At 45.2% G+C, this 13841-nt stretch overlaps 1 protein-coding gene and 1 long non-coding RNA gene across 4 annotated transcripts in view; one reads left to right on the top strand and one right to left on the bottom strand.

The window, feature by feature from the left end:
• SYT9 (synaptotagmin 9) overlaps nt 1–5859 on the top strand; it is a 399619-nt gene extending 393760 nt beyond the window's left edge. For both annotated transcript variants that reach the window (XR_008703044.1, XM_055548771.1), the window contains exon 7: nt 3650–5859. Coding sequence is in view for 1 of the 2 variants with exons in the window: in XM_055548771.1 (XP_055404746.1) it covers nt 3650–3658 (9 nt within the window). In the remaining variant the exon portion in view is untranslated. The remainder of the gene's footprint in view (nt 1–3649) is intronic.
• Nucleotides 3924–13834, bottom strand: LOC129629021 (uncharacterized). 2 transcript variants are annotated; one of them, XR_008703047.1, is made up of 8 exons: nt 13701–13834; nt 11876–12032; nt 10311–10465; nt 9690–9863; nt 8523–8662; nt 6416–6812; nt 4743–4856; nt 3924–4058 (listed from the first exon to the last, which is right to left on the bottom strand). It is a non-coding gene; the product is annotated as an uncharacterized LOC129629021 (long non-coding RNA). The 2 variants fall into 2 exon arrangements; XR_008703048.1 differs by lacking the exons at nt 6416–6812; nt 8523–8662 and having other exon boundaries at nt 3936–4058; nt 4739–4856; nt 13701–13832.
• Between the last annotated feature and the right edge of the window lie 7 nt (nt 13835–13841).

Genomic DNA, 13841 nt, shown 5'->3' with positions numbered 1-13841 from the left:
TGGGTATTCCCACACCCATGCACACACTTCAGAGCCAAAGGTCAGAGACAGACTCGTTTTCCTTCTTCCGGGTACCCTCTGGCTTGTGTTACCTTCTCTGATGGCCTCACACATAAACATTTGATCTTTGAAATGCACTCCAGACATTCCAGTTTGAGAATGTTTGCAGCTCTCCTATGGTTTACATGTTTGATTTTTGTTATTGCTGTGTTCATGGAAGTAACTGCAGTTTTCTTTCTCTCTGTAACTGCAGCGTTAATACTCTTAGTCTGTATTGGAAGATGCCCTGAGTTTAAATTAAGTTGAATGCTGGGCTGAGTGTGACTCACAAGAGTTCCTCCTACTCTTAAGTCTGGGGCTCCAGTCAAAGAGCCCATCCTCACAGCTTGAGAACAGGGAACGTATGTCACCCCACGCAGACCCTCTGCTTCCCGGTCTTCTTAATTTCTCCTGCTCCACTCCTCACACCACATTCTGATAGTTCCTTCAATGCCATTTCCTGCCTCTGCATAGGCTCTTGCCTCTGCCCACAGTGGCCTTCCCTCTTTCACTCCTGATGATCTCCTCTTCAGCCAAAATGGCCCAGCTCAAGACATCCTTATGGTCCTCTCTATAGACCTCAGTCCCCTCAAAGTTAGCTCTGCTCTCCTCTTTGCTCCTACACATTTTACACATATCTCTGTTGTTCAGCTTCTCATGTTGTAATAATATGTCCCACTGTGAGCTCTTTGAAAGCAGGATATGTGTCTTCCTCATGATATCTCCTTCAGCAGAATCTGTCACACTGCCTGGCACTTGTCTGATACACATTAAAAACATATGGATGACAGACATAGAAGACAAACATGGTTACCAAAGGGAAAGGGGAGAGGGATACACTGGGAATTTGGAATGAACAGATACACGCTGTCATATATAAACAAGGAACTACCATTAGCACAGGGAACTATATTCAATTATAATAACCTATAATGGAAAAAAAATCTGAAAAAGAACATATATAAATATGCATAACTGAATCATTTTGCTATATATTTGAAACATTGTAAATAAACTATACTTCAATTTAAAAAATAAAGGAAATATTTTTGTGTATGGTGAGAGGGTGTATTCTAACTTCATTGATTTACATGCTTTCAATTTTCCAAACATCACTTGCTAAAAAGTGTTTTTTTCACGTTGTATATTCTTGCCTCCTTTGTCAAAGATTAACTGAGCATAGGTGTGTGACTTCCCTGGTGGCTCAGATGGTAAAGCGCCTTGCTTACAATGCGGGAGACCTGGGTTCAATCCCTGGGTCGGGAATATCCTCTGGAGAAGGAAATGGCAACCCACTCCAGTACTCTTGCCTGGAAAATCCCATGGACAGAGGAGCATGGTGGGCTACAGTTGTATATTCACCTTGTATATTCTTGCCTCTTTTGTCAAAGATTAACTGAGCATAGGTGTGTGGGTTTATTAATATTTCTGGGCTCTCTATTCTGTTCCATTTACTCATATGTCTGTTTTTGTGCAAATACCATGCTGTTTTGATTACTGTGGCTTTGCAGTATTGTCTGGATTCAAAATGGCTTAAAGACATAAACATAAGACCTGACACCATAAAATGCCTAGAAGAGATCATACACAAAACATTCTCTGACAAAAATCATAAAAGTTTTCTTAGGTCAGTCAACCAAGGCAATAGAAATAAAAACAAAAATAAACAGATGTGACCTAATCAAAATTACAAGCTTTTACACAGCAAAGGAAACCACAGACCAAAAAAAAAAAAAAAAAAGGAAAGACAGTGTATAGAATGGGAGAGAATATCTGCAAACAATGTGACCAACAAAGGCTTAATTTCCAAATATACCGCTTATGCAATTCAACAACAAAAAAACAAGCAACCCAATCGAAAAGTGGACAGAAGAACTAAACAGACATTTCTCCAAAGAAGACATACAAATGGCCAATAGGCACATGAAAAGATGCTTAACATTGTTAATTATTAAAAAATACAAATCAAAATTACAATGAGGTAGCACAGTGGCACCCCATTCCAGTACTCTTGCCTGGAAAATCCCATGGACGGAGGAGCCTGGTGGGCTGCACTCCATGGGGTTGCTAAGAGTCCGACACGACTTAGCGACTTCACTTTCACTTTTCACTTTCATGCATTGGAGAAGGAAATGGCAACCCACTCCAGTGTTCTTGCCTGGAGAATCCCAGGGATGGCAGAGCCTGGTGGGCTGCCGTCCTTGGGGTCGCACAGAGTCGGACACGACTGAAGTGACTTAGCAGCGGCAGCAACCACCTCCTAACAGTCAGAAGGGCCATCATTAAAAAGTCTACAAATAATAGATGCTGGAGAGGATGTGGAGAGAAAGTAATCCTCTTTCACTGTTGGTGGGAGTGTAAGTTGATGTAGCCATTGTAAAAAACCATATGGAGTCTCCTCAAGAAAACTAAAAAAAGAACTAACATATGGTCCAGCAATCCCACTTCTGGGCATTTATCCAGACAGATCTCTAATTCAAATATATACATGCACTCCTGTGTTCATAGTAGCACCATTCACAATAGCAAAGACATGGAAGCAGCCTAAATGTCCATCAACAGATGAATGGGTAAAGAAGATGTGGTATATATATACAATGGAATATTACTTGACCATAAAAAAGAATAAAATAATGCTGGACCTAGAGATTGTCATACTGAGTGAAGTAAGTCAGGCAGAGAAGGACATATATCATATGACTTCCCTTACGTATGGTAAAAAAAAAACTTGATACAAATGAACTTGGTTACAAAACATAAAGAGACTCACAGACTTAGAAAACAAACTTATGGTTGCTGGGGGGCAGAGGAGGGATAGTTAGGGGGTTGGGGATGGGTAGGTACACACTATTTAAAATGGATAACCAACCAGGAACTACTGTACAGCACATAGAGCTCTGCTCAGTGTTATGTGGCGGCCTGGATGGGAGGAGAGTTTGAGGAAGCATTGGATACATACGTATATATGGATAAGTCGCTTTGCTATTCACCTGAAACCTAAAACATTATTAACTGGCTATACCCAAAAACAAAATTAAACAAAAAATAAAGTAAAAAAAGAACAAGACATGGCACATATATGCAATGGAATACTACTCAACTTTAAAAAAAGAATGCAGTAACGCCATCTACAGCAACATGGATAACGACTAGTGGTTATCATATTAAGTAAAGTAAGTCAGAAAGACAAATATGTGATGTCACTCATATGTGGAATCTAAAATATGATACAAATGAATCAATCTGTGAAACAGAATCATGGACATAGAGAACAGACTGATGGTTGCCAAGACATGGAGGACAGGCTGATGGGGTTGGGAGAGGGGTGGAGTGGGAGGTTGAGGTTAGCAGATGTAAACTTTCCTATATAGGGTGGATAAACAACAGACTCCTACTGTAGAGCACAGAGAACTATATTCAGTGTCCTATGATAAACCGTAATGGAAAAGAATACTTTAAAAAGAATGTGTAACTGAACGGCTTTGCTGTTTAGCAAAAATGAAGACAACATTGTAAATCGACTGTACTTCAATTAAAAAGAGAAAACTGAAATAAAATACATTTATATGAATGAAAACCAAAGCATTCTTTTTGTTTCTTTTTCCTACAGAAACGATGACTGTGGGTAAGAGGACTACTTATGTCAAGAACCCAATAGGACAACCATCTTACAGAGATCTTCAGTAACTTTTCCCATCCAACAACATCCAGATGACTCTAGTGACCAAATGCTCAGCTGTAAACACAGCAATAACTGGCCCTCTTTCCAGGTTGGGTTTGCTGAACGTGGATGGTCCAGCCGTCTTCAGGTGGCCTAAGGTGGTGTGCTATGGGGGAAGCACATCTCTTCTGGCCAAGAATCAAGACTGGACTGTGGAAGAACCGCCTGACACAGTGAGAGTACTCAGAGCACCTAGAGTGCCAGGACTCACAGTGATTAACACGGGGCCCTTGGTGAGGGGTCCACAGCAGCTGCCCTGGCAGTGTCACTCTGACATGGTGTTATTTGCTTGAAGGCCCTGGAACGACAGAATATCTTAAAATCTATCCAGGTGCTAAGTAGGCAGCAGATCTAATTCACACTGGACTACTACTGAGCTAATAACTATCTCCAGAAAATAATTTCACCCAAGAAGTACTCCAGCTTTGCAAAGAATAGCCCCAGGAGAGTAATAGGATAAGCAGGCCATTACCCTGGAAAAAATCAAGTGCAAAGCGGTCTAGTTCACAGCAAATTCACTGCCTACTCCCTTGTCTGTGGCAGTGGGTACCAGTTGATTGTGGCCCTCTCTTCTGCTAAACCCAGAGTCAGAATCCCCAGCACTATTTTCAGAATAGCCAGCAGCCACTTCCTTTCAACTGGTATTGGCAAGTAGAATGAAAGTTCATTGTCATCCCTGTTAGAGAGGCATGCATCTCAATGGCATAGGCATCTGGAATACCCTTTCCCAGGTACATTTGTCTTCTGAGGGAAGAGCCTCAGAAACAGATGTACCATTGAGTGAGCTGAGTTCGTGAAGAAATGACACAGCTGGTCCCTGATTGAAGGCACAGCTTTGGGGGCCTTCTTGGCCTGAGTGCCTTCTGGGTATTTCCATATGCAACAGCCCAGAGGCATAGCCTTGGGCAACCACAGACAGGTTTCCTTTCCTTTCCAGATACATATATCACATTCATAGCACTTGGGGAATGGAAGTACCTACTAGAGTGAAGGTCAAGGGCTCTCCCCGGGTATCACATCCATTACTCAGCTTCCTTTGTGACCACATCAGCCAACCCACTGCCAGCTGTGTTCCACATCCTCCTTGCTTCTGCTTCTGTACAAATGAAACCAAAGGTCTCAGCATGCCCAGGGGCTGGGGGTATTACCTAGTGATCCTCTCCTCCCCAACACTGATGTGAGGTACCCTGCCCATACATTTGCACCATTTCTCCAAGATAGCATTTCCCTTTCATAGTCTCTTTGCAGCAAAATCCATAGTTGGACTGTAGTTTACCTTCCTGGGAAACTTGTTATCTTCATTTGAATTAACACTTCCATACAGGATTAACTGGGTAGAAGCACGAACTAGGCAGGTCTTCAGAAAGTTCTTGTTGCCAAGGCTGCCTGGTACAAGAAACTACCTTGATGTCAAATCTTAAAAGGATGGAGACCTTTGGTTGGATGAGGCAGTGTTACTACGTTCCAGCTTCACATGTTCCTCAGCCTGTGTATTCCATTTCCATCCCTGATTGGCTTTCAACCTCAAAGATCGACAGGGAACCCAGGGTTCTGCCTATGTCTGCTGACATGAGAAAAATTCAGTTTCTTTGCCCAAGGTTCCCCTCTGCCTATTCCTCCACATTCAGACATCTTCCATCATACCAGTGTTTAGAACCAAAGCATGAAGGACTAGTGCCAGCAAGATAGTCAGCAGAAATATTATCTCTAGATCCTGGCAGATGAGCCCAGAAAGGTGGTCCCAGAGAAACCAGACTGGCCCCAGTAGACATCAGGCAGCCATCCCAATAAGCTTTGACTTGTCCTTGGAATGGGGAGCCTTGGTAGGAGATCCTGGGGTAGCTGAGCCTATTGTTCCCCTGCTCTCAAGATCTTCCTGCCTCAAGGGCTGAGTATGCCACTGGCTTGCTGGTATGAAATAGAAGGTGACTTTAATAGGGGCCAGCAGGCAAGTGGCTTGTATCTGGAAAGTTTTGCCTAGCAGTCCAGCTGTGGCCAGAGGCTGGTTATAAATTTGAACTCCCTGAGCCCATCTGCAACTCTGCCTCTGTTCTCTTGTATTCTGTTTGGTTTCCCTTTAGTTTCCTAGTAAATGTTCCTTTTGAAAAATTCCAACCTTGTTTCATTGAACTCGGGGGCGGGGGGGGGGGGGGGGGGGGGCAGGTGGGGGGAGTCTCCATTGTCTTTTCCAGGATACAGAAGGAAACTAAAGTATCATCTTGAAAAAAAAAGATGGTAATGTCAGTGGAAAGGGATACACCCTGGTTAGATCTTTGGAACAGACCTTCAGAAAAGCTGGTTCCGAGAGATGAGGAGAAACCCAGTGTCTCCCTCTGCCACCCGGCCCTGATTCTGAGCCCATTCCTCTTGCTGGCCTTGTCTTCAAGGAGACCTGCCTTGGATGCCTGTTGCTGCAAAAGCATCGTTACAACCAGTGAACTGGGCATATTTCACAGGCAGTGTGATATCCAGGAAGTACACTGGTGTGTGACGAGAGGAGAAATAATGGAGGGGAGGGAAAGGACTATTTCTACAGTGTGGATATTTTCAAAATGCTCCAACAGTCATGACTCTAAATGGAATGATTTAGCCCTCATGGCCATCAGTGGAACTACATTTCATATGAAGAGAAGAAAGGCATACTCTCATACTTACATCAACGAGACTGACAAAAGATAGATATGGAAAATGTCTGGTTATCTTCATGGCCATCCTGTCTTACGATGGTGGGTGTTCCAAGTATCTATTGCTGCACAGCAAAGCACTTCAAAGCTTAGTGGTTTAAATACCAAGTCATTATCTTTCATGATTCTGTGGGTTAGCAGAGGTTAGTTAGGTGATTGCTCACTCTTGGAGTCTCGGGGTTGCTATCAGATGGCAGCTGAGACTGGTATCATCTGAATGCCGGACTGGGCAGGATATCCATAGCGGACTCTGCATCCATGTGTGGCTCCTCCATTGGGACTGCAAGAACAGCTGAAGGCTGATTGGGCATCTCTCTGCACATAGTCTCTCCACATGGTTAGCTTGTGCTTCCTCACAACATGGAGGTCTGGAGGCAATCAGACTTGTTACAGAGTGGCTGGCTTCTCCCAGAGTCAATGTGGCAAGATCCCAGGAGATGCTGCAAGGCTCTTCTAAATAACCTCAGAAGTAACACAGGGTCATTCCCACCACAGACTATGGATCAAGAGCAAGTCATAGGGCCAGCCTAGCTTCAACGGAAAGGAATTACCAAAGAAGGAAATACCAGAAAGCGTGGCTCATCAGGGCCACTTTGGAGACAGTGGGGATAGGAGTGGAGGGGGAGGGCTTCCTGTATTGCTGTCACTTTAAAAACACATGCATTAGTTAACATGCATGAAGGGGGTGTAATAAGGAGCAGAGGAGAAGGGGAAGGGCTATCTATGAATACTTCAAAAAAGCATAAGCCGAAGAAAAGTGAATAGTTGTGACTGAAACAGTTTATAATGTCATAAGAAAGCCTGGAGGAAGATTGTAATTCTAGTGATTGTTCAAGAGCTTGAGTGGAATGCTTTTTCCCCCTCATCTTTACTGCCAAAGTAAAAGTGCAAACAAGACATTCCCATGCTTGGGAACATACTTAGAAATGAAAATGCAAAGTACATGAGCAGAGGTTGTTTGCCCCTTTTCTCAAGACTTAAGAGAGAATCACTGAAGTTAGGAAAGAGGGAACTTATCAAATCTAGTCTAAGCATACCTCTGCCAGTTGTCCCCTGGCATGAGGTCCTCACATGGCCTCTGTTGCCGTGGTGCCTTCTCCACTCCGCCCCTCCCTCTCTTGCAGCAGTCCTGCTGTATGGAATAATCAGGGTCAGTCCACTGCTCTTCCCTCCACCCTGGGCTCCTCCTAACTCAGCCACCTTGCTAGAACTTGCAAAGTTATAGAAAATGGCTTAATGAACTGAGAAAAGGCTGTTACTGTGGATGCGTGTATGGCCAAAAACAATGTCTGCAACTTGTATGTGGATCCTGAGAATTCTGCAGGCCATTTAGCTGCCCATGGCCACCATTTCACTGATGGCCACCGAGGGTTATGAGAGTGTCCGGCCTGGGAGGGTCCTAGAATGCCACCCACACTCAAGCCAGAGAGGATGGACACTTGCTTTACTGTCCCATTCTAGATCCCTGTGAAAAATATCTCTCACACACTAGATTCCTGAGCACGAGAGGCTGAGTGGCCAGTGAGCCTTCTCTGAGTCTCTAGTTTTCTCACTGACAGGGCCTTCCAATTCTCTTCCCCCTTCAATTCTTAGGGCCCAAGAGAGGCCATTAACCCGTCACTGTCTTCTAACAACCCCCTTAGGCACTTTCTTAACTGCAGATCCAGTGATGCCCACCACAAAGGTACTGCTTGGCACCTTATCTTCTCAGCCAGAGAGTAGTCATGGGCAGTGTTCAGAGAATGCTAGTGTCTCTGAGATGCCCTTTCCAAAGAAGAGGCACAGAAGAGTGGAGCCCTACCATTGTAGCACAAGCTACTCTATCTTCTGTTCAACTGCATATCAAATAGGCTGACCTGCATGGAAAAAGTGAAATAGTAAAGCCCAGGAAAGACAGTAATCAGAAAAATCGCCCCTGCAGTTGAGGAAATATCCCAGGGGAGACCTGTAGAGAACTCCAAGGAAAATAGGGGGAAAAAAGAGGGTTGCTGTTACACTGTGACCTGTGGAAGATGAGCCCTGGTCCTCTCCGCTAAGCCCAGATGTGAGGCAAAGGAAGCTCTATCAGTGCCACGCACCTGCCTCCACTGTTGATGATGTCAGGTACAAAGTTTCCCGTAGAACAGATCAAGGCTCTTCAGGGACAATGGCAGAGCCCACTTCTTCCACTCAAGAGGCTGACTTGTCACCTGCTGCTTAGGTTCTCTGGACTTATAGGCTGCAAAATTAAACCCGCAGTATGATCACTTCTCTCCCCTCACTCCCTAATGTCTTCTTGCTGTGTCCAGGAGCTCTGGGCACGGGAAGGAATAATGATCAAGATTGAAGAATGCCTCAGAGGATCAAGAGCCAGCCCTGAAGTCCCATACTTTGGCTAAGTTTCAAGGCATCAGGATCCCCCATCTCATCCACAGGCCTGCTGATGAATTCTCATGTACCTCCTCTTGGTAGATAAGAGGCCAGAGAGACCTGGGCCACAGAAGCTGTCGCCCCAACTCACCGATGCTGCCTCTCCAAAGTCCATCATAAGATAGACTTCTCTGTGAAATGGATAAGCATTGCCAGACAATTTTTTAAAAACTATGTATCAATATGAAGATTATTGATGATAGTACCACATCTTATAGTTTACAATGCATGGTATCATTTTTATCCATTTTAAAAATATTTTTGAAAATTCAAATTTTTATTCCAAATGGTAAAAGTAGTACACACACACACACAAGTATCTTGGCTCGATACTAAAGTTATTGTAGTTATTTCAACAGTTATCCATTGCATTAAAGCTATTTCCAAAACAGCATTTGACATAGTAATATTGATGGGTTTTCCTATCAAGGAAACATCATCTCCAATACACTGACTTTTTCACAGTTTAGATAGAATTCTTTTTGCATGTCAACAGTATCTTGAATTTTCAAATAAAGACAATTTTCTAATTCACTAAACTCAAAGCTTTCAGATAATATTAAATTAATTTCTTCACATACCTGAAGATACTTGTATTCAGGGCCTCAGAGATGAACATATGGACTATCTAAACTGGTGAATAAATCTTCCAGAAACAAGTTTTACCTTCATCTCAAACAAGTAATGATTTTTTAAATACCAAGTTTTCCTCAAGAAATTTCTGAACTAATTAAATATTGTCTAAAATACAGTTTTCAAGTGATCTTTACCTTCAAAGTGCGCTAGTAACTACAAGCAAGGTCAGAAATAAAGAAAAACATTGCCATAAACCATACCTTTCTTAGAGGCAAACAAATGTGCTCTCCCTGCCTGTGTGTCTGCAAACTCAGATGGGAACTCTGCGGAGGGCTCATTCGGCTTCTTGGATCCAAAAAGACTCACAAACTTTCTTAGACAAGCCACATTATGTCCCAACGTTATGGTCAGTAATTTAAAATTTTGTTTTCTGCCTAGAAAGAGTGAATACAGAAATGTTTCATTGAGAATAAGACCCAGGAGGTCCTAGGCTAAGTAAGCCCTCTGGAAAAAAGAAGGTGTCTCAGCTACTGTGCAAAATGAAAGAGGAACACTAAATGCTATTTTCCAAATTAGAACTCCTGGGGTTGAAAGCGTTTGAACCAAAGTAAATATTTTTCAAAAATATATATTGATTTTATTTTGTTCTCTGCAAAGTGAAGTGTCCCTCTATCTTGAACAGCACTAATAGGTTTTGAAGTAATTGCATCTGTTTGAGTCACATTAACAAGAGGACATTTAGACTTTGCCTTCGGGTGTTTTCCACACTTGAAATCCCAGGAAGCAGCCTGCCTGATGCTGGCCCTGACCAGTGCTGTTGACATCTGCTGACCCTTTCACGGTGACAGCTCCCCAGCCGGATGACCCCCCCCCCACTCCACCTGCAGTCACTTAGCAGCTTCCACAAACCCAGGGGCTTCCGGGTCAAGACAATGCCATTCCAGCGGCAACTACCACTTGGTTTTGACTCTCCCCACTCCGAGAGGTGATTCTCTTTTCTTCTTCCCCCAACAATTCAGAGCAAAGGAGAATGAACCTGTGTCACCAAACAGAAGCAGAACGAGGTCAACCACTGAGTGTGCGTGCAGGAGCTTGGGGGGAAATTCTAGAGCCAGCCCAAATGCCATATTCTTTATTTTTTTGTATGTTTTAAGTTTATTGATCTTGAATTTTTAGGGGACATAAAGATGGAATTTCAAGGAACATAAGCAGTGGACTCAAAGGAAACCCAAGGGGGCTATATCTGTGACTTGAAAGAGTCATAAAACCAGAAAAGTTCGGTAGATTATTCAAACACTTATTCTGTCTGGTAGACCTACTCGGAGAAGGCGATGGCACCCCACTCCAGTACTCTTGCTTGGAAAACCCCATGGATGGAAGAGCCTGCAGTCCATGGGGTCGCGAAGAGTCGGACATGACTGAGCGACTTCACTTTCACTTTTCACTTTCATGCATTGGAGAAGGAAATGTCAACCCACTCCAGTGTTCTTGCCTGGAGAATCCCAGGGACGGGGGAGCCTGATGGGCTGCCGTCCATGGGGTCGCACAGAGTTGGACACGACTGAAGCAACTTAGCAGCAGCAGCAGCAGCAGCAGACCAAGTACTGACATTTGGTTGAATGGCTCCCTTACATCAGTGTTCCCAGTCCAGGTTAAAAGTTGTTGGCAGACTCCTTCTTAAAGGACTGTTTCTATGCCTGAAGCCTCAGGGGGACCCACAGTCCCTCAGAGGGGCCCTTTCTGGCTTGGAAGAGGAGAGCAGACTCAGGAGACCCCAGTGCTGGCTTCAAGTCTTATGCTTCCAAGTGCAGAGGACACGTGCTTGTGGGGAAAGGCATTTATGTAAATGAGGAGAGAACTTATGACCTTTTCTGACTCCAGGGAACAAAGTAAAATCACTAGTTTGGAGAAGGCAGATTTCAGGTTTGAAGCTATAATTATGCAGGAGTTAAGGACTGGGAAGGAAGATTAAACTTTTACCCACCACTTGAAGCTATTCTAGTGCATGATCTCACTGCTTTGGGCCCTAATCATAAAACACGCGCCTCATTCTGGTAGACAAACTGGCAGAGACCAGCTGGTCCTAGAAGATGCAGAAGGAACTCAGACCAGTTGAGTGCTGATTAGACACAGCGCTGCCCACGGTGGAGCTGAGCATCTGCTCTGCCACTGACCAGCTCTGTAACCTCCAGCCCTCATCTTCCTGCTGCTCTCCCAGCCTTCAAGGGGCCCTGCCTGGACCCTTGTAGGTTCTGGGCAAGCAGACCACAGACACAGCCGAGGGAGAACAGCAGTGCGCCTGTGGCTGTACTTGGCTCCCACTCTTCTCGGCTTCAGAGGTCTCCCTGGAAGAGGCAGTCCCCAAAGGACTCAAGCTCACAACAGAAACAGGGCCATGGGAAACCTCTGCCTTGAACTTCCTCCCCTGCCCCAGCCCCTCACTCACCTTTACCTCATGGTGCTTGGTATCCCCAGGCCACTGTGCACAGACACACACAGACAGAAATGCAGTCATTTCACGGGTCCAGCTCAGAAGAGGCTGGTGCTGGGCTTCGAGTCTCTCCTCGCCAGAGGGGAATGACTTAGAAGAGCAGGTCCCTGTGCTGAGCCAAGAACAGAGCTCGTGCATCTCTTTGTAGCAAGGAGCCCTCTGGTTCTTTCTATGACCCTACGTCATGCAACTCTCTGCCCTCATTTTATGCAAAATTCTACAGCCACAACCAGGAAAGAAGTCACTATGGTTGACTCTACCTCTCCAGGGCCATGGTATGTAGATTCAAGAAAGGATCAAGCGAAAACTACAGTATCAGGTGGAGGGTTTGTCGGGGCTGCCATTTCTGATGAAAGGCTGCCACTCACATGCAGGGTTTTTAACTGGATTGCTAGCCTGAGGAAGGCTGAACAAAGACAAGGTGTAGCAGAACACAGCAGAGAGGGCCACAGGCTGGGCCCTAGGACCCTGCTCCTGTCTCTGAAGCTGGGGCCACACCAGTTGCTCCCAGCTGCGTCTCACATGACGGCTGGCCTGTCTGTTCTGTGCTCCTTCCATCTCTCGGGCCAGTGTGTCCCTGAGTCTGAGGAACTGCCGTGCCTGTCACGGGGAAAGCCGTGTGGCTGGGGTGGGGCCCAAGCAGTCTGAGATTCCTATTGCCCAGACACCCAAGTGCATACCCTCTGGAGGATGGTTTTCTGATTCTCAACGAACATCAGCTCTCTGTCCACCTCTTTCAGTATTTGAGCTCCTTTTTCTGTGGGTTTGTATTTTTAACAAATGAAAGGAATTTGATTTTGAGACTCTCCCGAAGAATCTTTTAATGATCACTGATGTCTCCTGTGCATTGTAAAACCAGAACTGAAACCCTCAAAGCAGAGGAAATTCCATTCTGAATTAAATACCAGTACAGATTCTCTCCATCCACCTGCGAGAGTTCACCCTTGTTCTGCTTCTTAGCTGGAAGGAGGGAAGAGGGCAGCTGCAAAGAGAGCTCCCTGCAAGAAGGACTTCTAGATGGAGTCGTGTGAGATAAAGAAAGGGGAAAGACAGTCTGCATTTGGTTCAGAGTCAGGGCAGGAAAGAGGGGAGCTGCTGAGGCTCCTTCCTGGACTTTCGTCTTCAGCAACAGCGTGTAATTCGCCTCCGGCTGTAATAGAAATCTTGATCCCAGGAAGCTCTGTGGATTTGTCCATAACTCCCCGGGAAGCTCATCCCTGTGCTCCTGGTAACATCAAGTCAGAGCTGTCTGGGGCACGTACCTTCTCCAAACTGCGTAGCTCACACAAGCCAGCACTGCCCATCCACCAGGCCCACATGAGCATAGCCTAAGGTGTGGATTTCTGGGGTCTAACGCTCTGCAGACTGTGGGAACGATTTTGAAAACAAAACCACTCCATCCATTCTATCTGTTTAGTCAGTCTGGTTGAGAATATCAATTTTGGGAGGGAGGAGGGAGAAAAGTGAGAGGGTTTGTGGGCACTTTTTGTAGATGCTCATTCAATTTTTTTTTCCCCCTTTGGTAAATTCTGATTGAAATCTAAATAGGAAAAGGACTAGGACTCTAGCCATAGTCAGAAAAGCCTCTGCCCTCTAGTGGAGAAAGGCTCAAACAAATACTTGTGTTGGATATTTCATTAAGTGTTTGGGCTTGGAACCCTGAACTGGTACCACCCAAGCCGGTGCTCTCTGGGGACATCAGGCGAACCCTTGGCTTTAATTCCTGGGGCTCTGTTCCCAGGGGGTTAAGTGCTCACAGGGCCCCAGAGGCCTCACTTACATGGAACCTGCCCAGCAGAGAGGGAGAGACCAAAAGTAGGTCCTGTTCTGGGGGAGACCCGGAGCCTGGATGAGACTCAGGTTCCCTCACCCCGACCCCGTATGCTGACAACCCGGCCCCAGGGGCCACTGGGAAAGGAGC

Source organism: Bubalus kerabau, chromosome 15, assembly GCF_029407905.1.
Source record: "Bubalus kerabau isolate K-KA32 ecotype Philippines breed swamp buffalo chromosome 15, PCC_UOA_SB_1v2, whole genome shotgun sequence".
Taxonomy (NCBI): domain Eukaryota; kingdom Metazoa; phylum Chordata; class Mammalia; order Artiodactyla; family Bovidae; genus Bubalus; species Bubalus kerabau.
The sequence above is the reverse complement of the archived record's forward strand: the minus strand, read 5'-3'. Positions and strand labels throughout refer to the sequence as shown.